This window comes from Lissotriton vulgaris, chromosome 1_1 (assembly GCF_964263255.1).
Source record: "Lissotriton vulgaris chromosome 1_1, aLisVul1.2, whole genome shotgun sequence".
NCBI lineage: Eukaryota > Metazoa > Chordata > Amphibia > Caudata > Salamandridae > Lissotriton > Lissotriton vulgaris.
In genome coordinates, this window is record NC_141685.1 from 2038141048 (window position 1) to 2038167973 (window position 26926).

General features: G+C 44.2%; 1 protein-coding gene across 3 annotated transcripts in view; it reads left to right on the top strand.

The window, feature by feature from the left end:
• Positions 1–26926, top strand: part of SOX5 (SRY-box transcription factor 5) — a 441228-nt gene that overhangs the window by 352003 nt on the left and 62299 nt on the right. For all 3 annotated transcript variants that reach the window (XM_086920362.1, XM_086920351.1, XM_086920354.1), the window contains one exon: positions 9851–9997. In XM_086920362.1, coding sequence (XP_086776488.1) covers positions 9851–9997 — 147 coding nt within the window. The remainder of the gene's footprint in view (positions 1–9850; positions 9998–26926) is intronic.

A 26926-nucleotide genomic window follows, 5' to 3' on the forward strand; every position in this document is an offset into this window, starting at 1 on the left:
TGCCCATAGTCTCTTCCATGTATGGTGGTCCATCTCTCCACCCGTAATCTCTTCCATGGACGGTTGTCCATCTCTCTGCCCGTAGTCTCTTCCATGTATGGTTGTCCATCTCTCTGCCCGTAATCTTTTCCATGCACGGTTGGCCATCTCTCCACCCGTAATCTCTTCCATGCACGGTTGTCCATCTCTCTGCCCATAGTCTCTTCCATGTATGGTTGTCCATCTCTTCACCTGTAATCTCTTCCATGCACGGTTGTCCATCTCTCTGCCCATAGTCTCTTCCATGTATGGTTGTCCATCTCTCCGCCCGTAATCTTTTCCATGCACGGTTGGCCATCTCTCCACCCGTAATCTCTTCCATGCACGGTTGTCCATCTCTCTGCCCATAGTCTCTTCCATGTATGGTTGTCCATCTCTTCACCTGTAATCTCTTCCATGCACAGCTGTCCATTTCTCTGCCCATAGTCTCTTCCATGTATGGTTGTCCATCTCTCCACCCGTAATCTCTTCCATGCACGGTTGTCCATCCCTCTGTCCATAGTCTCTTCCATGTATGGTTGTCCATCTCTCCACCCGTAATCTCTTCCATGCACGTTTGTCCATCTCTCTGCCCATAGTCTCTTCCATGTATGGTTGTCCATCACTCCACCCGTAATCTCTTCCATGCACGGTTGTCCATCTCTCTGCCCATAGTCTCTTCCAAGTATGGTTGTCTATCTCTCCACCTGTAATCTCTTCCATGCACGGTTGTCCATCTCTCTGCACATAGTCTCTTCCATGTATGGTTGTCCATCTCTCCACCCATAATCTCTTCCATGCACGGTTGTCCAGCTCTCTGCCCATAGGCTCTTCCATGTATGGTTGTCCATCTCTCCACCCGTAATCTCTTCCATGCACGGTTGTCCATCTCTCCGCCCATAGTCTCTTCCAAGTATGGTTGTCCATCTCTCCACCTGTAATTTCTTCCATGCACGGTTGTCCATCTCTCCACCCGTAATCTCTTCCATGCATGGTTATCCATCTCTCCACCCATAATCTCTTCCATGCACGGTTGTCCGTCTGTCCACCCATAGTCTCTTCCTTGTATGGTTGTCCATCTTTCCACCTGTAATGGTATATGACTGTTATCAACATTTTGTAAGTGTGTCTTTGTCCTTTACTCAAATGTCTGAGCTTCTCGTAGGCTGACTTCCCTTTCTGGAACCACACACCTTGTAAGAATACTTACTGCATTGTAATTTGGTGACAGCCATACACTCTGCTGTGCCAATGCATGTATCATTTAATTCTCGTTCGAACTACCAAATGTTTACCTGCTTTTTGTATCTATTCTCCTGATAGACTCTATGCCAGTGGTCTTCAAACTTTTTAATGTTGTCCCCTTCCCCCAGTATAAAAAAGCATTGCACACTCCCCCAGAATTTCCCACAATTATTCTATTAAATTTGCAATGTTCAAATATGTCTAGACTTAATTAAACATTACAGTTATGTTAAACATTTAAAAAATGCCATTAAATTCATGATTGCCAAACATACTATTCTAGTTAGATAGACCCAGGTCTTTAAGTGGGCCGGGTCTCACCGGTGCTGAGCACCAGCTGTTTTTTAAAGGGGGCCTCGAAACGGGTTGCTATTGGGCTCTGTGTTGTGCCGTGGCACAGGCAGTCAGTTTTTTTTCCAGACTGCAGTGACAGCAGGCACATGGATGTGCGTGTGCTAACACTGCTCACTTCTCACTAGTGGAGATGTTACGGCATGACTTCATGCCATGTGAGCGTTTTAGGGGAAGGGAAATCCTTTAAAGAGAGTAATTTTCTCTCTTAAATTTCCCTTCTCTTTTTTTAAATTCAGGTGCAGCAACATTGTCGTGGTGTCACCAAGGCTTTAAGTGGAATCCTTCTCAATATTATATACAAGCCATATTTGCTACTTATTTATTTTATGCAACTAACAACCATTGACAAAGCCAATAGTTGTGACTTGTAGGTATGATGTTACTTGTTGTATCATACATCTGGATGCAATGACAGAAACAGCAAAATATAAGCCAGGCGGCACACTACACACAGATTTTATGCTTACGTGTTTTTAAGCCACACCCTTAATTACATTGGCCACAACCCTTTGAAACCCCCCCCCCTCACACCCCCTCACCCCCCAATTATTTCATCCCACTTAAAGCCCTGGATAGATCTTACTAACTTGTAACTGTGTCCACAGTGTGATTATCCGAAATTGGGGTGGGGAAGTTTGAAGAATATTTCGAGACTCTTCTCTTTTGACACATATTCCCAGCGAGATATGAATGACAAAAGATGTTTCAAAGGGGCTTACTGCTGATCATTTGTTTTCAGCCTAAAAATAAGCACTGCTATGATGCTTCTTTTGACCAGAGTCTGGTGCCCCACCCGGGACCAGTTTAGACCCCCTTGGGGGTCGGGGCACACCCCCCCAGTTGAAGACCCCTGCCCTGCTCTATGTGATTGGTGACTGATACTTGTCACAAATATTCTCTTTCACATTGGGTATTCACCAGATTAATTATACCACACTCTGATCCCCTGTGTTGCATCCCTAATGCTTAATAAAACTGTAAAATAGTAAATAAAGTAACTTAGGCAGTGCATAAAATAAATCCTTTTAAACGGCATCACTGTAATCTTTTGCCATGCCTAGCAGATGGGGGTTTAATGTGCAGAATTCTGATAATCCTGCAGGTACAGAGTCACACATTGTATAGCTGGAGACGGAAGGTAGCTTGCTTGTGGTGGCCCTATATGTAAAAACACTGTGAATGCTTGTATTTGCACATTGAAATGGTGAATCCGCCTGCCTCTTAGTTTTAGCTGTCAGCCTATGGCATGGTCTTATTAATTAACGGACCTTGGCGGGGAAGAGTAGGTTGGCGATTGGGTGGTGGTTCTAAGAGACCAAGGTAGCAGGAGAGCTTTTTCATCAAATGCACAATAATGGCAAGTTTGAATGTGGTAGGGAGAATTCCAGAGGCCAGGGGCAAGTTGTGGTGAGTCGTAGATGGCTGAAGAAAAGCGAACCCTCTTGAAAACTGAGCTTTCTTTAAAGAAGGCGATCAAAGGGAACGCCAGAACTTAGACATCACCAGCCCGTGTTACAAGTTGTCATGTACTCTTTTCTTCTAAGTGTCAAGGACTATGAGAGTATAAATAGGTCGTCATTTAAGATGCATGTGCATCTACGGCTGTAAAGTGCCCCGCTATCTGTTTTCATATGCCGGTGTGGTGCATTATTTCACACTTAATTTCTATTATTAAATACACTGAAGTAGCCGAAGGAGAGTGCTTGAAGAGGACTTTGTGTGGTGTTGTTGACTGCAGGAAAGTGTTATACGCCTTTCCGCATCTCATTCTAAACAGACTCGGGTTGTTGTCCTTGAATTACCAATTGGCAAATCGAGGAGTCCCTTCCTGTTTTCACAAAGGTCTAAATTGAAGTTGTGTGAATTTACTTTGCTGCGGTCATGTGTATCCTTTTTCATAATGAGCCATTGCACTCTCCCCACCCACCTCTGTAGAATACAAAATGAACGGGTTTGCTCAGGAAGGAGGCCATGTTATCTGGCTGTCATGATCCATTAGAGGTCCCAGTGCTGACTGACGGTGACACAAAAATAAGCCTGGGACTATCCCAGGAATCGGTGTGTCTTACAGTCTTGCTTTCAGGAAAGAATTACATGTTCTGCCACAACACAGATGTCCTTTCTTTCTCTGCGACTGTTATTTTGCCCTCGTGCCGTCATTTTTGCTGTGTGGTCTCCTGGCTTCCCCGCAAGGCACACGTCACTTCATTTCATCTGCATCTACACCAGGGGAGGGCAGTCCTATGCTGGGCACACATCCGCACTGGACAAGCTCGCTGGGCAGCAAGTGCCTGTCACTGTCTCGGTGTCTTCACCCGGGTCACCCAACCGGCAGTAATAGGGACCTGAGAATAGAGCTCGGTTCAAGGAGCGCATTAAGTGTTTGAGCCAGTGGATCGGAGACCGAAAGATGTCAATGATTAAATATGCATCATCTGACAAAGCCACAAATTAATTTACACATTCAAGGGCAATCAGCAAAGGGCAAGATAATGAATTTACACGGCTGTCCGATTTCTAAGAATTTCTTAATGTGATAAGAAGATTCAGCAGAAGAGACCCAGCATCACCAGATCCTTTTCCAATTATTGTTATTTTTCACAAAGGAAAGTATATTTATTTCTGAGCCACAGGAAATAATGCAATTTGTAGGAAATTATGGTTGTGATATAGCCTCTGGCCATGTCTAATTCAATTTCTCTCCTCCCAAATATTTTCTTTAGTTCTCCCATATGGCCATCATTCTAACAGACTATGCCAGAGAGATGATTAGTGCCGCTACTGTTTTACTGACGACACAGCCTCTCGCCTGTAAGAGATTACTGTTCTACTTGCCTCTCGGTTTAAGCTCGTCCTCCTCTTTAAAGAACTTCCTGCCGCTACCATCTGCATGTGGTGTTGTATTCTCACTCGTGGAAGCATGGGTCTACTCTATGTAATTGCATTATACGAGATGCTGGAATCCCTATAAACACCCCCCCTTTCCATGGTTTTGTAAATTAATGTATATTTCTTCAGAAGCATTCTAGTGCTCTTAATGCCAAGAAACCTAATTTGTTTTATGAAAGCTTTGTTGCTTCGGTGAAAAATGGCCGACATGTACAGACTGGTAACCACTGAAACTAGTTCAATCCCAAAATAACAAAGCCTTGGACCTTATTAATTCCCTACTGAACACTGCAACTTGCAATACATGATCATGGTGAGGGTTTGTTGAGACAAGGAGTTTAAATATTGGGGGGTCTGTAATTACAGCTAAGGTACCAGCCAAGTGCATAAAACAATTTACAGTAAATCAGACTAGAGCAATTTGCGTATTAACTAAAGAAGTGCCTTAATGCAAAACTTGAATTATTTCACTCACTGTAGGAATTTCTTCCATGCAGGGAGGGTTTTAGAGTGTTCACGTGCGCTAGGACATAGTCAAAGGTATAAAACATATACTGTTGATGGTTCCCAGATTGACTGTGTCCTTTCAGTTGTTTTGTAGCTCTCGGGTCAGGATTTAGCTAGTCTAAGCCTCAAGTTGATTCCTCTGACACTGGTTGCTAGAATATGTTTGGAAATCGGTTGAAAAGGATGGAGGACTTGCTGCCTGAAGAATGATTTCATAAGCAAGAAAAAGACAGTATTTACCCCATATCAATGATCACTATTTGTGAGCCAGTGAGCAATAAAGTATATTTTCTTGTTGTTTGACTCGAGATAAAGCCGCTCTCTACATACCTCTTTGTCATCCTATGCAGCGCTAAAATTGGGTAAATTTTTGTTAATTCTTGTTGCACAAGTGAGGCCAAACCATCACATCTTGCAATTTCTTCCTACGTGCTTGCCAAATTCTAGATGGACATACCCAGATTATTTGAGGAATTTTTTTAATGAAACTTCAACTATAAGAATATTAATAATGTAATTATCCTGGATGACACTCCTCCTTTTAGCCGCTTTGAAATGATTACAGCTGACAAACAAAATAGAGGATTGACATGTTCAGTATTCTGTTCAGAAACCCTTTACTGCTTCTTGGTCTTTGAATTATTGTTACAGAAACTTATATCTATTCAACATTGTCTTTAGGAAAGGGCTGTGTTATTAAAATGTACATTCAAGAAGTGTGCCATCTGCCCTTAGCTAGAAGTGCGCTAGCGGCCCTTAGCTAGAAGTGCGCTAGCGGCCCTTAGCTAGAAGTGTGCTAGCTGCCCTTAGCTAGAAGTGCGCTAGCGGCCCTTAGCTAGAAGTGTGCTAGCTGCCCTTAGCTAGAAGTGTGCTAGCGGCCCTTAGCTAGAAGTGTGCCATCTGCCCTTAGCTAGGAGTGCGCTAGCGGCCCTTTGCTAGAAGTGCGCTAGCGGCCCTTAGCTAGAAGTGTGCTAGCTGCCCTTAGCTAGAAGTGTGCTAGCGGCCCTTAGCTAGAAGTGTGCTAGCTGCCCTTAGCTAGAAGTGTGCTAGCTGCCCTTAGCTAGAAGTGTGCTAGCTGCCCTTAGCTAGAAGTGTGCCATCTGCCCTTAGCTAGAAGTGCGCTAGCGGCCCTTAGCTAGAAGTGTGCTAGCTGCCCTTAGCTAGAAGTGTGCCCTCTGCCCTTAGCTAGAAGTGCGCTAGCGGCCCTTAGCTAGAAGTGTGCTAGCTGCCCTTAGCTAGAAGTGCGCTAGCGGCCCTTAGCTAGAAGTGTGCTAGCTGCCCTTAGCTAGAAGTGTGCCCTCTGCCCTTAGCTAGAAGTGTGCTAGCTGCCCTTAGCTAGAAGTGTGCTAGCTGCCCTTAGCTAGAAGTGCGCTAGCGGCCCTTAGCTAGAAGTGTGCCATCTGCCCTTAGCTAGAAGTGCGCTAGCGGCCCTTTGCTAGAAGTGCGCTAGCGGCCCTTAGCTAGAAGTGTGCTAGCTGCCCTTAGCTAGAAGTGCGCTAGCGGCCCTTAGCTAGAAGTGTGCTAGCTGCCCTTAGCTAGAAGTGTGCTAGCTGCCCTTAGCTAGAAGTGCGCTAGCGGCCCTTAGCTAGAAGTGTGCTAGCTGCCCTTAGCTAGAAGTGTGCCCTCTGCCCTTAGCTAGAAGTGCGCTAGCGGCCCTTAGCTAGAAGTGTGCTAGCTGCCCTTAGCTAGAAGTGCGCTAGCGGCCCTTAGCTAGAAGTGTGCTAGCTGCCCTTAGCTAGAAGTGCGCTAGCGGCCCTTAGCTAGAAGTGTGCTAGCTGCCCTTAGCTAGAAGTGTGCTAGCTGCCCTTAGGCAGAAGTGTGATAGCTACCCGTAGGTAACTACTGGTCAAGCACAAACGCTTATGTTAACAGATCCTTTGCGCTCATGTTAGCTCAGTCTGTTAGAGCAGGCTTGAGATGTGGGGGTTTAGTCCTGGGGAAATGTAGATTAATGATTCCAAGGAAGAACAAAACCAGTACTTATATCACAGCCATATATTTTGAGACCCTTCTTAAACAATGTGGAGAAAATGTAGGCATGTCTTTCGCCTTGCCACATTTTTGTTCTTAAGAGAAGGGCATTCCTACTTTTTGTAATCCAAAATTCAGAATGGCACCTTGTAGTTATATTTCTGTAGTGAATCTCATTCAGGTCAAGGCAATCATCTGACTCCTTCCCCATGTATAGAGTTTCCGATCAAGAGACTCCAAATTCTGTCTCATTCATCAGGTTTTCCCAAGTGCCCATTATTTGTGTGGAATAGTCTGGGGCTAGGTGTGGGAGATGGACGTCCGGTTTTGTCTGATCAAGAACATGGCACATTTCAGAGCCTCTAAATAGCACTCCTTGTAGAGAGGAGCATCGCTGTGACTGACCGGGAGCACCAGTGAGGGACCATGAACAGCAAAGGGCAGCATCCAGTTAAGATTCCATGGATCCCTGTGCATCGGGAATCCTGCACACGAGCCTTACTTCAAGGATATCCAAGCAGAGTCTGCAGCTACTATCTGTTCACAGACCACAAGATCAGGATTGATTAGAAAACTGGATGCCAGAGCTTACACTAGTGGGATCCAGCCTGCTGTCAGTTAAGCAAGAACCCTGCATGCAGTGTGGAAAGTTGTTATATTTTTGTATACACCCAATGCTATAAAGTTGCCTTCTTCCACCGCCCCTACCACACACACACAATTTGTTGTGCAGGAGGATATAATGTTCTATACTTTAACTCTGGCTTCTCAGACGAATAGCTCGTGAGCTACTGTTAGCTCTTCAGTTACTTGAGAGTCGATCTCCTGTCCGCAGCCTAGCCTACTGAATTTAAAGCTCGTGCTCGGTTGAATTACTATATGTAAAGCACAATTGAAATAAATGTGCATTTGTGGTGAAAATGTGTGGGTTTTCAAAACTCATAAGCTGCTGCTTAGAGAAAAATGGTTGAATTTACAAAATATATTTAAATGTATATTTGAGTGATCACTCGTGCGGGATTGGGGGTACATTTTACTCCTATTATTACCTTGGTGCCAGGGGCATTGCAGCTAGAGTTATTACGTATTGCCTATGTAGAGGAACTCAAAACTGCCAAAGTATTTTCTACATCACTGCCAACAAACCTGCCTGATGCGATGAGGTGATCACTGCTGGTAATCTTGCATAGGGTGGAGACTAATGTAATCTTGTTTCAGTAGCCTGGGGTGAATCTCATTGAACACAAGTAACTCTCATTACAAAAATGGTTGGAGACCACTGTTTTACTAGAGTCCCTTTGCCTTTTTGAGCTGTAATCAAAAACAATTAGCCTTTTCTGAGTTGTAACAGATTTGCTTTCCATGACGAAAAAAATGCTGGGTATCAGACACACGTGTGTCACAACCAGGACAGTTTATGGCCAAAGTAAGTTAGAAATAGGCCACTGCAGTAGAAAGGGTTGAACGGATATTAAGGTACAACAAATATATAATTTACTGCCTGCAGGAGTAAGAAAAAGAATAAGTAAAAGCAGAGCACACTTTGCAAACCAGGTTTGCTCTAGGTGCTGCTTTGAGACTTGCTTGAAGCCAAATCAAGATGAAATAAGTTATCCCTGCGAGTAGATTAAAGATGTAATCTTTTCCTGACCCAGGAGAGGCTGTTGTTGCCTAGAGTTACAGAGGGACCTAGTTCCTAAATGGAACCCAGGTTGGTGAAGCTCACACCAACTTTAGTAGTTAGGATTATCTCAGACACTGCCACAAAATGTAGGTCTTCAGATGAAAGAGATTGGGGGAGAATGTGTGGTTAATGCTGCTAGCAAGATAGGTGGATGCCCCCTCACAGATGCACAGGTGCACATGCTGTCTGGGGAAGAGCGAGGGAGAGAGCGTGAGAGCGAGAGAGAAAGAAAGACTGAAGCAGAGAGATAGGGGAGTGAGTATGAGCGTGGACTAAGGGGTACAGGCGGTATTCTCCCTGTGGCATCCAATACTAAAAAGTCTGCTTTACTGCTTATATTTGGTCTGTATTTTTAGAGCAGCATAAAAAAGGGGTGTTTTAGAGCTCTATAGCGAAGGTCGCCAGATGTTTTACTTATTCTTTTTTCCTATTGAAATGTTGAGTAATCAATACACGCAGTTGCATGGCGCCCATCCTGCTGACAGACCACTATATCGAATGCAACATAGAGTGATTGACAGCCATTTTTCACTCTCTTTTACCATGGAAAACACTCTTTGAGCGGAATGATTGTAAACCTACCGGGAAGGGGAGAATCGGTGCTAAGTGGATGCGCTTACAGAATGGGTGTGGAGGGGCCCTGAATATAGCAGGCTACTTATGGAAAATATCTGCACAAGTGAACCAAAGAGTATATGAAGGAAATAATACATGAAATGTACAGGTCTCTCACATCACTTCTTACAATATACCAGTCAACTAATCATGGGAAATGCATCATCTTCATCAACAATAAAATGTGTTTATCCAATTTACCAGACCTGTATTCTGCCTCTTATACAACACTTGAGTCTCTTGAAACGAAAGAATGATTCGAGACATATATGCTTTCGGATTCCAGCGTGATATAGTGATGTGCGGCTAGCCTGGCTGGCTATTGTCATTTGTTCACGGTCCCTGAATATGCTGAAGCAGGGGTATTGCATTTGTGAAGTCTGTCATTCCTTCCTGGAGGAGTGCATCACGAAAGTTGAGGTGACAGCTCCTTGTTTAGAATATGCCATTGTGCTAAATAAGAAATGTCCATCAGAGACATGCTCCAAAGGCTATGCAAAAAGGGACGTTTTTGAAAGATGTGTTCACTTATTTATGATGTCCCCTTTTCTCGATGTCATTTTGCAGCAGTTGTATGCTGCCCAGCTTGCCGCAATGCAAGTGTCTCCTGGAGGAAAGATGCAAGGCATACCCCAGGGAAACCTTGGTGCCGCTGTTTCCCCATCCAGTCACCACATGGACAAGAGCACAAGCAGCCCTCCACCCAAACATAAGGTACCATTTTCAGTTTTCTGATTTTACGGCAACACTCATTGACTTGAAAACTGTACGTGAAAATTCTGTATAGGTCGGTGCAATGTTTATTAGCATCCCTTGAATTGGCCTAGCTGAGTAAAGGGGGCAATACTGTGCAGGAGCCCTGGCAGGAGAGAGAACTGCTGCCCAGAAGCCTATCCTGGGTAGCTAGTTGCTGCAGAGCTGATGGAAAGAAGCTATCCCAGCAGTTTGAGATTAGATTTGAAGATAAAATCTTTGAAGAGGACAACCCACTTGGTGTATACGAACTCTGCTCCATCATGTCAGCCTGAAAATGCACCTAGATCGCGGTCCACCATGAATTTTTCTTTTTCCATAGTGCTTGATTTCTTTGCGGATGCTTTTCACCTTTAAACCTTCAAAATCTATAGCTCCGATTCCCCATAACCTACTTTGATGGTTGTGGTTTCAATTCAAACATTCAATTTTTCTCTATTTTTATAAATTGATCTGGGAATTCTAATGTGTTGTATTCTTCACCTTGAAATTGTGGGTACTGCTTGAACTTAGCACCCACTTCTCTTGTGTATTTCCTGGTACTTATGCCATAGACACGAGTTGGAAGGAGCAGAAATTCTCCCAGAAGTGTTTTTTAACCTAGCTAGAGTTGGTCTTTTTCAGTTGGTTGGGGAGTCCCTCTCTAAAATTAGTTTTAGTCTATTGACTAAGACTTGACTGTAAAGAAAGATCGCAGTAAGGAAGCTAAAAAAATAAGCACTGTTTAACATTTACTTAAGGAGTTGGGGTGTTATGAAATATAACATATGATCTTCCACTATCTTACAAATTGTATGTGAGGCCTCAAGATTGAATGGAGTCAGTCCGAGGTCACACCTGGCTCCTGTTCATTTCTGTTTGAAGACAACACAAGAACAGGAAGAGTCACAAATAATTTTCAGCCTTGACCCATGACCTCATCAGGAGTCACGCGCTTTTGGCACTTACATGTCATGTGAGGTTATGCTGTTTTATATTGATAATTGCTCCCTGTTAGCTTTGGCTCTGTCTCACTTTCGAGTATGTAACCATAGCACAGCACAATGTTCATTCTTTTTCCAGCATACTGTAAGGGTTTGAGCTCTGTATCTACTATTACCTTATTTGCATGCAAAGTGAAAAGTAACAAAAGGCCATGTTGTGAAATCCTTTGAAAGATCTGCAAAAGTTTAAATATTTAAATGAACCATAATCCCTTGAATGCCCCATCATCCAAGAAGCTGTGAACACTGTGCTCAACTTTCAGTTTGCATTAGTGTACGGTTATCATTATTTCTGTTGCTGTTCAGTATATCAAAAGTATTCGCTCTTGTGGCACAAGCATTTGTATGCTGATGTGCATGATTGCTTTTAATGAGCATAGAATGTTTTGATGCACACATACATGTCTACTGGTGCCGAGGCCTGATGCTTCGAAGGTGCTCCGTTGAATCCCAAAAACTGGATGAACTTACCTGCCCCATAGAATAGTACAGTTACACAAAGCTCCCTAACCAATACTTCAAGTGCGTCATGTGACCCCAATGCAAAGTAGCAGTGAGCGAGGAAGAGGTTAGGTGAGTAGTGCGGCCAGTGCAGCAGAATCGCATAATTCCAGTGTCCCTGACTTTAGACAATCGTTTTCACTGCCTCACATAGATGTGCAGGAAGCAAAATGAGCAGAAAGGCTAAAAAGTTAGCATTTTACTTCATAGCCTGGAGTGCACAGCATTATATAATCAATATTCTGAGAACAAAGTAAAACGTTTTATTTTTAAAACAACTTTTGATTTTGTGTTTTAAGAGTGTCTGCCTCAACCCTGGTCAGTTCATAGCACTGCATTTCACACAGAGTGATAAATATGATTGTTGGGCAGATTTCTTTTAAAGTTCATAAACATTTCTGAGTGCCTGTATGTGTTTATATGAGTGCATGCTGGTGTATACATTTTACTACTGCGTTTACAGAAATGGAAGATGGCACATATCTTGATATTACCATTTATTTGTTATTCAAACGTATTTGCGTGTAAAGCTTTTAGCAGTATCTTGTGGTATTGGCGGGGTATGCCAGGGAAGCCTGCCTTTCTAAATTCTGAGATAGGGAAGGCCAGGCACGGAGCGCGCCTCCGCGAGACTATAAAAGCGTGCAGCGCGGGCCTTCTGATGCATGCTGCTTTCAATCTGCTGCGTGCCGGCGGGAGGCGCTGGAACAAAGTAAGATGGAGAAAAGATAATGCTGAGAAATGATAGAATAGTTGTGACCTCCGCGCGCGGGCTGCAAATCCAAGACATAGATTTCACTAAGCATTCCTGCTGCGTTCCCTGGCAGAGTTCAGTTGTCATAAAAGGACAGGAGTCTGCGGTAATGGCGGCGGCGGATGATGGACACTTCACGTTGGGTGTCCACCACACGGGAGTTGGGGGTGCGCGGAAGGGAAGATTACGTAATGATCATGACGTCCACAGGTCACAACTTCCACGGGCTGTGGCTAAACCCTTTGTCGAGGCTTTCCAGGTCAGATAAGAAGCAGAATAAATGGAATACCGAACCACGCAAAAGACAAAGGTGTCAGTAGAGCCCACAGCACTGAAGTGACGTTTGTACACTAGAGCCTGCACTCTTTGTATGAAAGCTACTTTCCTTATTACTTTCGGGGTGTGACCTCTCTAGTCCCCTGTAATGAAGATGTGATGTAGCTGCTCAGTTGTAATAACTAGAGGTCACAACCATGCTGCCAAAGCCAGCAGCAAGGGGAAAGGCAGACGAGCAGGGTCATCAGAAAGGAGAAATGTATTGCAACATGTTTATATTTTTGCAAGCTTTAGGTAATCCTCGAAAACCTAGTATCTGTCTGCGTGGCTCTATACAATATGACCCAATTAGTCAATCAAGCAATCATGACACTTATAAAGCGCACTGCATACCGTGCTGCTAGTGATTGAAGAGCCAGGTCTTGAGGAGTCTTCTGAAGGCCAGTAGGTCCTGGGTCTGACGTAGGTTGGTGGAGAGGGTGTTCCAGGTCTTGGCGGCGAGGTGGGAGAAGGATCTGCTGCAGGCGGTCGTTCTTCGGATGTGGGGGACTGTGGTGAGGGCGAGGCTGGCGGAGCGGAGCTGGCGGGTGGGGGTGTAGAAGTTGAGTCGTCTGTTGAGGTATGCTGGGCCGGTCTTGTGGAGAGCTTTGTGTGCGTGGATGAGGAGTTTGAAGGTTATCCTCTTGTTGACGGGGAGTCAGTGCAGGTCTCTCAGGTGGGGTGTGACGTGGCTGCGGCGGGGGATGTCGAGGATCAGACATGCCGGCACGTTCTGGATGCGTTGCAATCGTCTCAGGAGCTTAGCCGACGTTCCTGCGTAGAGGGCGTTTCCGTAGTCCAGCCTGCTGATGACGAGGGCCTGGGTGACTGTTCTTCTCATCTTGGTGGGGATCCACTTGAAGATCCTGCCGAGCATTCGGAGGGTGTTGAAGCAGGATAAGGTGACAGCGTTGACCTGCTTAGTCATGGAGAGGGTGGAGTCGAGGATGACCCCTAGGTTGTGAGCGTGGTCGGTGGGTGTCAGGGCTGTTCCTAGTGTTGTCAGCTACCAGGAGTCGTCCCAGGCTGAAGGGATGGAGCCGAGGATGAGGACCTCCATCTGGTCCGAGTTCAGATTCAGTCGGCTGTTCCTCATCCATTCGTCGACGGCCTTCATTTTTCAGTAAATAAATATATATTTATATACTCACACACACATACGTTTCTATTTGTATGTGTATGTACATATATATTCACTGTTCAAATCAAAGGTTACAGAGACCTTATAGTTAGCTAGTCGCACAGGTCATGCGAAGGCGGGATGTCGTTGGTGTTGGAGCTGGTGTTGGAGAGTTCCTTCACGATGTTGAAGAGCTCTTTGCCGTTGTGTGCATTGTTATCTAGGCGGTCTTTGAATGAGGGCCATTTGGCGGCTCTGATGAGTTGATGGTGACTGCGGGTGGTGTTCTAGTGGGCTGCGTAGCTGTCCGTTGTTCGTTCGCTGAGCCAGTTCTTCTCCAGTTTTCAGCATGTTCGTTTGGATGCCTGGAGGTCTTCGGTGAACCAGGTGCCTTTCTTGTTAGTGTGGCTGTTGGAGAGTGTCTTGAGCTGGCCGAGGGGGTTGGCGCAGTCGTTGATCCATTGTCTGAGGTTGCGGGCGGCAGTGTCGGGGTCAGTGGAGTCGGTGGGTGGGCTCTGGGCGAGGGTGTTGATTAGCTGGTCTTCTGTGACCTTGCTCCAGCAGGGTCGATCCTCTGTTGGTTGCGGTGGAGCGTGATGGGCTTCCTGAAGGTGAAGTGGATGCAGTGGTGGTCGGTCCAGTGGGGTTCAGTGGTGTGGTTGAAGGAGACGTGGGGGCTCGTGGTGAAGATGGGGTCGAACGTGTGGCCGGCGGCGTGGGTCACAAGCTATCTGGGTCCGAGGTTGTCGATCAGGGCGGTAGAGTTGGTGTAGTTGTTCTCGAGGTGGAAGTTCAGGTCCCCGAGGAGGATGTAGTCCGTGGAGGCGAGGGCGTGTGTGCTGAGGAAGTCGGCGATGCAGTCGCTGAACTGAGGTTGGGGTCCGGGGGTTCTGTAAACAAGGGTTCCTCTGAGGGTGGTGTTGGGATCGGTGTGGATCTGGAAGTGCATGTGTTCGGCAGTTCTGAGGTTGTCATCGGTGTTGGTCGAGACTCTGATGGTGTTCCTGTGGATGATGGCAATACCTCTTCCTATGCCGTTGGGGCGGTCCCTGCGGGTGATCTTGTAGCCGTCTGCGATGGCTATGGCGATGTCGGGAGCGGAGGTGGGGTTCAGCCAGGTCTCCGTCAGGAAGGCAACTTCTGGGGAGGTAGAGTTGAGAAGGTCCCATAGTTCGATGGCGTGTTTGCGGGCGGAGCGGGTGTTGAGAAGAATGCATCTGAGGTAGTTGGGTTCTTTGATTGGTGGTTTGGTGGGCCGGATGCTGGTGAAGCTGCAGTTCTCGCTGGTGAAGGGTACTTGGGTGCGCTTTGAGGTGGCCTGGTGGCAGGTGTGTTCTCGTCCGGTGTTGAGTGCGTGGAGGGTGTTGACATCGTAGCAGAGTCAGTCGTTGTGGTGTTCGTGGGGGGCAGGGGTTCTGGCCCTGGGAGCGGTCCAGGCGCGGACGGGCGCAGACGGGCTTGCCTTAGGCTCCCAGCGGCTGCGGTAAGAAGGGGAGGTGGGAGGGAGAAACAGCTTGGAGGGGGGAATGACAAGATGGCGAGCGGGGGGCGGGGCCGCAGGGGATGCAGCAGCGGGGAAGGTGGCAGAGAATGGCTAGCGGGGAAAAACAGAAGCAGATAAATACACTACAATAAAGATGGTCACAGAAGCAGATGGGGCACAATACAAAATACAATACAGATGCAAAACTGGAACGACGAGAGGGCGAGCGGGGGGCAGGGCCGCAGGGGATGCAGCGGAGGGGAGAGTGGCAGACCATAGCATGCTGGAAGGACGGTCACAGAGCAGATAAATACAGGCACAGAATACAATAAAAGACAGTCACAAAGTAAAAGGGGCACAATACAAGTACAATACCGAAGCAAGTCTAGGGCAAGTCTAGAGCAGGAAAGCAAACCTAGGGATGAGGCGCAGGTGGTATCTTGCGGGTGGAGGTGGGCCTTGATTTCCCTCAGCAGCAGCGGCAGCTGGGCAGATACGGACAGAGACACGGGCGCAGTCAGGTGGGGCTTGATTTTAAATCAAGTTTACATTAAATAGATTCTAATATTCTTTACCAAAACGTACGATTTTTTTATTTACATTTGCACTAGAGTCTGCTTTTTTTTTTTTTTTACACCTACAAAGGGAATGTAAGAGCAAGATACAAAGTATTTAAGTGATTTGTGGAAAGAGCGATAGTGTAACCATGGAAGGTATAAAATGCCCTCTGCCATACATTAGAAGGATATTGCAAGTCACCTTGAAGTTCCCCCCTTATAAAGGAGCAGAGACTTCGGCCTTGTTCCTCTCTGTGGTCTTGTAACTCCTGGATGACTTGCCGTATTCTTATTATGGGCGGCAGCCGGCAGGGGTACTTTATCCTAGAGCGTTCACTTTGGAACACGTTAGTAAGGTAAATTGCTTGTGTAGTATGTTTAGCAAGAAAGCATCATGACTGAAATTTGGCTATTATGTTTGTATTTGAACTTGGTAGTATTGGAGCAATACAGCATAGGTATTTCAGCATGGGAAGGTATGTATACTGCAGGTGTGGTGAATACGGGACAACCACAAGTTTTTCTGTGAGAAATGGGATATAACTTGTAGAAATCGTTGTTTCAAGATTAGTTCACAGGTTTTCCCCCATTTGTGGGTATTTTTTCACCAGGATATTTTACCTGCTTGGAGGCGCTAACATGTCCATGTGAAAACGTGTGAGTCGCGCTGTTCCCATGGTGTTCCTGTATCACCCATTGTCCTGAGCCTGCTGATACTCATTGTTACCAGCGGCATAGGGATTACCAGCCCACTCATACTGATGACCTTAATAAGCAGAGCAAAGGAAGTATATTGCACAGACATATCAAATATATATATAAAAAAGATTATTGCCTTCTACATTAAATATTTTTGGGTATAGAGTTTCCTCTTCAGTGTGCATGAAACCGACTTGCAAAAAAGAGCATTTGGTGCAAACCTGGAAAAATGAAACACAAGCTAACTCGCATATAATATCTGACATGACAGATGAAAGAAAGCCTGTAGGTTGCCTAAAACTGCCATGGTCAGAGTTTGCAAGGGCTGCACACGCAGTCTGAGACAGCATGTCCCTCCAGAACACAAGCATCAATTCACATAACGTCCAAGTGCCTTTATATGAAGTTACCACTAAAATATATCTGTGGTCATAAGACAATGAAGCATCATGAGATGGCCGCTGGTTAATCTCTGACAGAAGAGGACAGTCGGGGCTTTGTTGACGGCCTTTGGAAAAGCCAGGGGGGGCGAAGGTCTCTCCAATTGCAATTTTCATGTCACACTGCTGACTCCTTTGGCTTTTCTGTGCCAAGAACTGAACCGTACTGCAGTTGACTCCCAAGTCCACGTCAGTGGCATGTTTACAAGGAACAGACAAACCAAAGTGAGGGCTGCATTTTGTTTGTAGTACAGCTGCCACCTTTAGCTTCCGTTACCAAATGTAGTATTTACTGGCATCATGGCAGCAACTTGACGTAACACAACCCATTACTGTTTAATCCGCATCAGCATTCTTTTTAGACTTGAAAATCATGGTCATATTTTGGTGTACCTTTTCCTGTAGATATATCCAGATTACCCGAACATTAACAATTTCCAGTAAAATAACATAGGTCAAAACTCCTGCATTGCCCACCTGCAATTTAAAGACCTATGCCAAAGTTAATTAATATTTATAGCATGCACTGCACCATGATTCGTAGATGGCAGACGGTTCTTAATATGTATGTATCTTTAATTCTCTTTCCCATGGCTGACATTTTACAGGTTATGTTCATTTCATTTGTTTGCATTGATGTCAACAATTGCAACATTATAGTTTTGTGAAATGGATTTCCTTGTAGCTTTGGGAGGTTACTGGTGTGAAAATGGGGTTATTAAATAGTGCTAACCTGAGGTAGTAGGACAGGACAAATGATAATTTGCAGCTGCACACTGGTCTGCTTTGACCCTCCCTGGTAGGATCTCAGTTAATGAGTGTTTGGTTGTTGTTCGGACCACTTTGTAAAAAGTAGTGCTAATCTGGTTCTGTTGTCAAGTCATCTGGTATAGACATGACTAAAACTGCGAGCACAGTTTCCACACCAGGGCATGCATGGCTGTCAGTAGTTTCATTTAACGTAGAGGTCAGTGTGATGTAAGGAGGCTGCACCCGGATGCTTAGGGTAACCTATTAGGCGGAAAGGTAATTACTAATCAATAGGGTATAAATTATCCATGTGTCAATCTTCATTTTAAAGTGATCCCTTATTTGGGATGAATGTTATGCAAAAAACACATTATTGATAGAAATGAGAAAATTCATATGTTAGCTTCATTTTCATGGTTTGCAGGATCAATTTCCTCGTTTCTCATTTTCAAAATGCGTAGCAAACGCCTCCTCTAAAATTATTTAATGGGAAAATCTTGACAGTCAAGTAGAAAGTCCGAAACGCACCTCTTTTCCAGTCCTTTTATCTAAATACTCAGTGAACACTCTCAGAAACGAAAGTCACCATCATATTTCAGTACATTATTTGTGATCTCACAGTTCTGTGCCTGTTTTATTCTCTTGTCCATGTTTTTCTTCAACCCCGACTCACAAGCGTCCTCCCTTCACTTCCACAGTGTTTTGATATGACTTGCTTTGGACTCTTTTCTTTGAAAATGCATCCCTTTTCTTAATGTGTGGTGTCAGCGTGCTCCCAGCATGAGTGTCATCCATAGTTAGCAAAGGTGTCAAAACCTTGATCAGTGGCATTTGTTTTCTTATTCATCCTGAAGGTACCTGCTTTCTATTTCTAGATAGTTTAGACATTTGTTTTATTTTACTGCACGTTTCTTGGTGTGATGGGACTGAGACACGAATCAAAGTACTGAAAACTGGCAAATCACTATGTTTTTCAGCAAACCTCAAAGAGAGAAAATTAATATAACTCGATAACTGATAAATTGTCTCTTTGTTTTCATCATGTGACTTAAATAAACCCACTGATTATTTTATAAGCATTGCATATTGAAATTCAGCAAGCACTTTTCAATAGAGTATTTATTGGGTTTACCTAATGGAAGGTGTTATGGCGATCTAATGTTCCAACTTGTAGCTATACAGTGAGCTCACCAAGATATCCCAGACTAAGGGTAGGCCATGTTGTGGTCATTAATACTTCCTGAAGCCACTTTTGTTAATACAAGTACATCGTTGTGATTTTTTTCCTCTCAAGTGTTTTAATATTTCTGTCTGTTTCTTGATCCATATTAAAATTTATTTTACACTGGCTTTTAAATGTCTTTAATTTGCACCGGTTCATATTGTAACTGCACTGAAATGGAACAAATTCTGTTCAAATTAGAAGAAGAATAAGTTTGTGATTGGTCTGCTCTACATCATAGTTAAGTTGCAGGGTGTAGGCGAGTCCATTTTCCTACCTTGTTTTATGGCCCTGCAAAGATCTTGTTCGCGCTATATAAAACTTTCAAAATAAATAAATAAACATTGCTGCACTACTGAAGTTGCTCCTTACTTCCGGGTGTAACATTAAAAACAACTGTTATAATTGTGACTTGGTACTTTGGTTTCATATGTTCTCAACACATATTTCACCATTTGGTTTTGGAGTGCATGAAAATATTTCTATAGCACAAACCACAAGATAAATTAGTTTGGCCGCATGTATTGGAGTTATATGTGCTACTGAAAAACTAAATACAAATGTCTTTAGAGTGTGTCCCAACTATTAGTAACTAGGTTGAAGAGCATTTAGAGTATGATGGGACATTTCTCCAAATTTGAGATTAATCCCGCTCAATAGACGCTGCACAGGTATCAAGCAGGTCACACAACACCTGCATGAATATGCCAAAAGACTGAGTCTTCGGTGTGTTGGGTATTCAGTGTATGTGGTATGCGGGATTCATGATACGATGTTGGTTACAAAGGTAAAATAGCAAAAATAATCCCTCTTGCAAGAACAGCATATGGATGGAACAACGAAACGGCAGCCTGATTCCAGGTTGGCCCCTGTGTTGTTGTAATTCAATATTGCGCAGACAAGGGCAGGAATATTTCTGGTGAAAGGCAGAATACATAAATGAAGGTTTTGTAAGCACGACTGCAAAGCCAAGTGAATAAACATAGTGGCCAGCAGAAGCTATACTGTGGCTGTGTTTGTAAGTCTATCCATTTGTATGTAAACAGAGGGAGAGCCAACTGAATAAACAAAGACATCACTATCCAGCTACAATGACTACACATTATGCTTCCACAAACATTGTTAACTTGGCATCATTTTTAGGTCGAGTCTAGTCATGCTGTATCTGCTCTGTGGGCTTTTAGCACGCCCATTGCCTGTAATGGGTTTCTTGGTCTCCCTTTGGAAATTCGTTTGGTTTATAGTTTACATTTGTCCCACCTTTTGGCTGTTTTGTTCTGGCCCTGGAGACTGACTGTGTTACATGGATCAGTTCCTTTCTAGCCATTTGTGTTCGTTTTGGTGCACTACTTTTGTTCTTTTGCCTTGTTAGCTTTCCCAACACAATCCCCCGCTTCCCTTTCCGCTCCACCCTGAGCACCGCTCTTGCTTGTGACAGCAGCTGTTCTTACTAATACGCGCTCATTTTGTAGCAGGTATGGGAGGCATGCAGGGGAGAGTGAGGCTGCTTTGGCAGCAAACACCGGGTGGACTCAGCCACACCGCTCTCCTCCCCTTGCACTGTCCATGTCTGCTCCTACTCAGTCCCCGCAGGTGCTAGCACTCCCAGTCGCAGCCCTCCATGGTGAGTGACTGTCACTGCGGCTCGGCTCCAGTATTTTCCCAAAAGGAAGTGTCCTTGAACTCGCTGACCTCCCCAGGCTCCCTTCTCTACTCCCTTTCCCTCCTGCACACTCCCCCAGAACAGAAGCATTTGTTGCCATAAAACATTCATGGGACGCGGGATTGGAATAAGATGCCATTCCCCTGGTTTAACCCTAAAAGAATGCACAAATCACAACAGACTTGCATCATCCTGCCACGGACCCCTGCCAAGGAACCACTCTTCTATCCAATTATTTTTGCCTTTTAAATTAAACCATGTAAGACTGTATGGTCTCACTGTAAATGCGAAAAATTTGAAAAAAAGCCCTCCGGCACTCTGTAAACAAGCATTTGCAATGTAATAGGTCTCGCATTTACGAGAGTTTAAACTATTGGCAATATAAATGACAATAGCTTAAATTCTCGCAAATGCATTGCAATTTTTTTTTATAATCTACAAGTTCCCTGTGTTGCGCTTTCATGTTAAAAGAGGTCGTACCCCTTCTTTAGATGAGCCACGTCTAAAGAAAGTGGCACGGCCATCATCAAAGTGAAAGCACGGTATATGACGCTTTTACAAAAAAAATCTTTTTTTTGTCAAGTTGACAAATTTTCTTTTTTTTAAAAGTGGCCCATGCTGCGGTTTCCCATTAATGGTGGATGTGCCCCTTTCTTTAGACACAGCTTGTGTAAAGAAAGGGGTGCATCCTCTATTAATGTGAAGGCGCAGCATGGGTCGCTTGTAAACAACAACAAAAAAGTGAATAAATAGTAAAAAAAAATGTAGCCATGTTCAGGGCGCCACAAATAAACCAGAGGCGCGGCCGTCACTCTAGTGTGCCATGCTACGCTATTAAAAAAATGCATTAGGAGAGAGCATGTCTCGCTTGCAACAGACGGCAGGTGAAAACAATTTAAGGTAAATAGTGCTCGGAGGCTGTAATATAAGCCTACCGAGAAACAACACATGAAAGAGGGCCAGTCTTTATGGGAGGTTACAAGATGACACAAGGTGGTTCTAAGGAAGGACTACTGATCCTATTGTCCAATGAAAAGCTACAGTTTACAAAGGAACTTGACACAAGCCAATGAAAAATATGGGTGGAGCTTCAAATCCCTACCTGAATACAGCATGCTTCACAGAGCAGTGCATGCGTTGCACATGCTCGACCTAAAAAAGCAGACTATTTGTTTATACCACCGTTGTGGTAGCACCAGGGGTGCATGCGCAAAACATACCATCCATGACATACTTCGGGTGTGCATACATGGACTTTCACATTGCCACTCCCGTTGGGGGATATGCGATTTTAGTGTTCTTCGATTGGGCCATCACAGGTTTAAGGACATCACTTAGTGGGTGAGTGGACTGCGAGCATGTGGGACCAACACAAAAAGATCAAGAGGTCACCCAGTCCATTACCCCAGGTAAAGGGAAGAGGCACTTACACACAACACATACTAACTCTTTTATCTTCAGAATCAAGCTTTTTGTGCTGCTGACTTCTACCTGACAACCGCTCCAGCCAGACCCAATCTAGTAGACAGGCTTGGGAGATTTGGAAAACATGATGATATGTGAGCCTTTATCATTATCAGTTGGATGGGTTTAGGTTTACTATTAATGTGGTGGGTAAACTTTGGCTGGGGACATTTCCTCCTATTTGAGGACATCAGTGGGATGCAGTATCCTCAACAGCAGAAATGACCATCATAACATTTCACATAGGCGCCTATTAGATTACACAAGGCCAGATCATACTTATTTTTGTATGTATTTATTTTTATTGCACTCTGTTGGTGCATACAAAGCTTTTGGTTGTGTATTTTGGTTGCTAAAAGGAACCGCAGGCTGTTAAACTCTTACAGTCTTGGCTGGTCAAATATGCTGTTTGATCACACTTGTGGTATCACTCCGGCGTAAAACCTGCTAAGTGAGCATTCTGGGGGTCTTTGAGGCTAGTGTAAAAGGAACCTAGGTAGTAAGATTTTGCAGCCAAACAACTGTAATCTCAATAAGGGTTGTCTCGCTCCATGTAATTGACGCTTATTTCTACACCTGTGATATCTTTTTCTATCCTAGTGCATTATTGGTGCTGTAGTCTGGGGTTGATAACAATTTGCAACAGAAAGGGACAGATCTGAAACACTGTCCTAGTGGAGCGAGTCAAGTCTTGGGAGATTGCATAAGTGTGTTTTTAGAACTGTAGGCGAAGACTTAAGGCCCCAGTGGTCCTTAAGGAATACGCCTCAGATTTCCAGGTCACTGGGTTGTCAGGCTGCTGTAGTTCTGAGGTGCACTGCTCTAGGTCACAAGGCACACGCTGCTCCTTTCAGGTCTTAGCACTATCAAGTGCCTTTCAGAAGGGATAAGTAGTACATTTTCTGTGGGCACAGTGTTCCAGGCCCCTAGGGGGAGACTGGGTACAGAGCTATAGGTCCTGGTCACAAGGGGCTTACTTCTCAAGTCTTGGAGAGAAGATAACGTATAATTGGTTGCTGCCATAACCAGAGTCCTCTGACAAGCCCCCCTTTTAGTCTGTATTAAAGCTGCCCCAGAATCCTCCGGTGGCCTTACTGCCGCCCTTTGCTCACTCAGCAGTCTGTATCAGGCTGCTTATTACTCACCCCCTAACTGTTGCATTATTCCTTCTTTGCTGTCACATAACTGGGACAAACATGGCCACGTGGCGTGAGATGCTCTCGGGAAACAGTGACATGTGTACCTTCCCAGACTGGCCAGTGTCATCTTTTCTGTGCACTTCACACAGGCTAGTATTGAAGCCCCTTGTTAACAAGATAGGCCGACAGGATAACTCACCAAGGCAGAGATGAGTGTCCGTGTCACCTTCGGGCCTTGTGATTGCATCCTCGTCACATAGCTGCAGTCTGTTGTGCATCTGTTACACCAGTTCCTTTCCTTCTAAAACTCTTTAGTAAGCTAATGTGCCTGCAGCATTGATCTGTGTATATTCTCGAGGTTGCAAAATCTAATCCTGGTACGTTGGCTCCGAGGGTTAATGTGTTTGCTGCAGAGGTCTTAATACAATTGTATGTATAATCTACTTAATTTAGGATTTTTCAATCAGCCCTCTTCATCCATTGGTCTGCTGTTGTATCATTCACATTTTTCTCCTGCCCACTACAGCCCGGAGCAAAGGGTTACCCCACTCCACCATTGGCTAACTGCACTGCAAGTGACAGCATTCTGCTCTTGCACAAAGAGCACATGGCACACAATGTAGTTCCCTTCAATGAAGGGATACCCATGCCATTCATTGCAAATTCCAAAATTGTACAATGGCATTAATGACTGATAGAAAAGTATATTTTACCTTAGACTGTGTATGATAGTCAGTTTGGGGATTTTAATGACTTGATAATGGCAGGGCACCAGTGCCATACACCATCAAAGGACTTTAATTCATGCTTGGTAGTAATAGGGCCTTTATATCATAGATGATTTAACACAAACTTTAATGTCTTTAATGGCTAATGTAATGTCATTGATATTCTGCAGAATGGCTAGACACTTTTAAGACCCTAATGCCAAGACCTATTGGCTATGCCAATGCTTGTTTAATGAACTCATACCCCCAGCGTGTTAAAAAAATCTAGTCTCCCTTTGGTCAGAAAACTGTGGCTCCTACGGAGGATAAAGTTCATCCTTCAAAAGATGTTTGCTAAATTTGTTAGCAAATTATTTCCTCGCCAGGCATCATACAGCTATAAAACTGCTATCATACCTGCTAATCCTTATTGTCCACTAGATTGAGACATTTCTTGGTTCTGGGCCCCTAAAGTAGTTCAATTCATCACGTCTCTATCTGTGGAATATGGTGAGTTCTAGAAGCTTGTCCTAACCACCACACGTTGAAACTGCCATTTTGGTAGGATTCACATTTCTTTGTTGCAGACATTTGCATATGCTTTACTGTAAATTCTTTCTCCATACATAATCCAATCGAGGGTTTCCTTACTGCTTGCGGTGATAGCCCCCTCCTGTTAATGACTGGTTTCTAATTACTGGTAAAAAATGAGCGAGTGTGATTCAGTGGCTTCCCCTGGCTTCAGCCCATGTGCTTCCCACTCTTAACCGAGCTCATTAAAATCCCCCTTTTAACCCATGTGCGGTGTACTCAACACTGCTCTCCATGTGCGTGTGGAAGTCCACGCTTGCCCTGTCTACATGCATTCTTCCATTCACGCACTGACTGCTAAGCTGCCGTCTCTTCTGGTGGCAGAATTAAATCTCACACCTCCAGTTGGGCACCTTATGGACTTCTACTCCCACCCACATTTTCCTGTATCCAGGAACTCATTTATAGGCAATGGGCTTCATGTGGAATTAAAGCTCTAGAGTGTGTGTCTGCAGCTGCAAAAGGACATTATTCAACCCCACCACCCCGTCATGCGCGCTTCCCTGTTCAGCGTAATGCAATTATTTCATCTGAGAGGATAATACCGTCCGCATGATTCGTTTATGCAGCATTCCACAATTGTCTCTACTTCTTCATGTTTACTGCATTTTACCATTGAAACTTGCCAGAAGCCGACACGGTGAGCTGAGAAACTGGGTAGGCAGCTGAATTGATGGAACAGATCACTTTTCATTCTTTGGGGGTTATTTTCAGGATCTCGCATATGGTTTTCTAACTGGGGAGTTCAGCACCTCCCCAATGCGTGCGCTCTTCAGAAGTGATAATATGGTTCCAGGCTTCTCATCCAGAATGATAAAGATTGCCTGCTCGTAAGATTGTCGGGACTTGGTATTAGAACGTGAACTTCGAAAGTATCCTTGAATGAGGTTGCAGAATAGACAGTAGTATGTAATGCTAGCCACAGAAAAAGTGTGTAATAGTTATTGTTTCATGCATGAAACCTGTAAACATACTTTTGCAGTGATGTTATTCTTTGTAAAAATGTGTGCTATAATACAGACACTTTCTTTCCAAAATACTTTTTTCCTTTTTAAGTCAAGGTCAAAGAAGTTGGCAAAGTGCAGCAAATTGTGGCAAATGTCTTCCTGGAGGTACCAAATGGGCTATTTAGTAAAATACACTGGGCAGTGCTTTTCGTAGGTCATTTAAGCCTACTTCAATTAGCCGTCTGATGATATTCATTTTATGAGCATGCAATCAAACCACCCAAGCTAGGCAAATCAGCTCCCAGTAGGTGTGCTATTTTAGAAATCTTGGATTGCCTTTGAATATCTCAGATAACCGTCACCCTTCCTTTGCAACGTAAGAACCAGTAAGAAATACAACAATTATGTTCTTGTTTGTTGCCTCTTTTCCCTGTATGGTTAGGTTTTCCGCAATACCCTGGACTGTACCTTCCCTAAGGCTTTTTCATGAGTTTGCCATTGCTAAGCATCCACTTCACTTGTGCCTTTGCATCTTTATTAATTCTGAATTTACCCCTTACACGTTCTGCCGTGAGCACTACCCTCGCCATATGCCAACCACAATTCCAACAGACCCCCACGATCTACCAGCCTCCGCATTATTATCACATCAGTTGCTAGGCACTGGAGATGGATGACTCTCTGTGAGAGCACCAAACAATTTTAATGTGTTGAATCACTGGTTGGCATATTCCATCTTTTCTCATTGGAAGAATGTAAGTCATTGTTCCGGAGTTGTGAGAGTAACCATCCTCCAGCCCTGGATGCGGCATCAACGTGAAGTGAAAATAGTTTCTTGAATGAGGTTCTGCCCCAAATGTATGAACAATCTACCCATGCAAATTAAATCCTTCCTGGTACTCATCACTTTCACGAAATCTTGTGAAACACTCATATTCACACTCATAATGGAAAGTCAAACCCTCAGAATTAGTTCACCATAACTGCATGAGTGTGAAGAAGAGGGCGCGCCTGAAGATGGTTCTGCAGTGTCCAGTGACAATCAAGCAAGTAATAAAAACTGCCCTAGGATCTCTTTTTCACTGATAAAAGCTGTTTTTTCAAAATCCTAATACCACAACTGCTCATCAGCTAGTGTTCGAAGGAGACCCTTTTCATGTCCTTTTATTTTCCCATAATTTTCTGCAACGTTAATGAAATTACGTCCACTTTTGAAGTTAACTTAAAAAGACACTGAGCTTTTAAAGCATACATTTCCGGTTTCAAAATGTAAACTTTGTTGTCCATTAACGAGCATTTTTTTATTCTGTGAAACATTTAAATATTTCCCAAAAATTCAGGGCTAGTCTTTGCTCCTAGCATTGTGTTGAGGACTCCTATGCTCAGCACAGATCCATCGCACTTTTAGTACATCTGTGTCTTAATTAAAGGCAGTGTAAAGAATGTTATTTCTCAACTTCAAAAACAGATATAGCCCTCACCAAATGAGAGAGGAGTGTTTCATCCAGAAAACATGAGCTTATCACATGGATGCATTGAAAGTGAATGGAAAGGG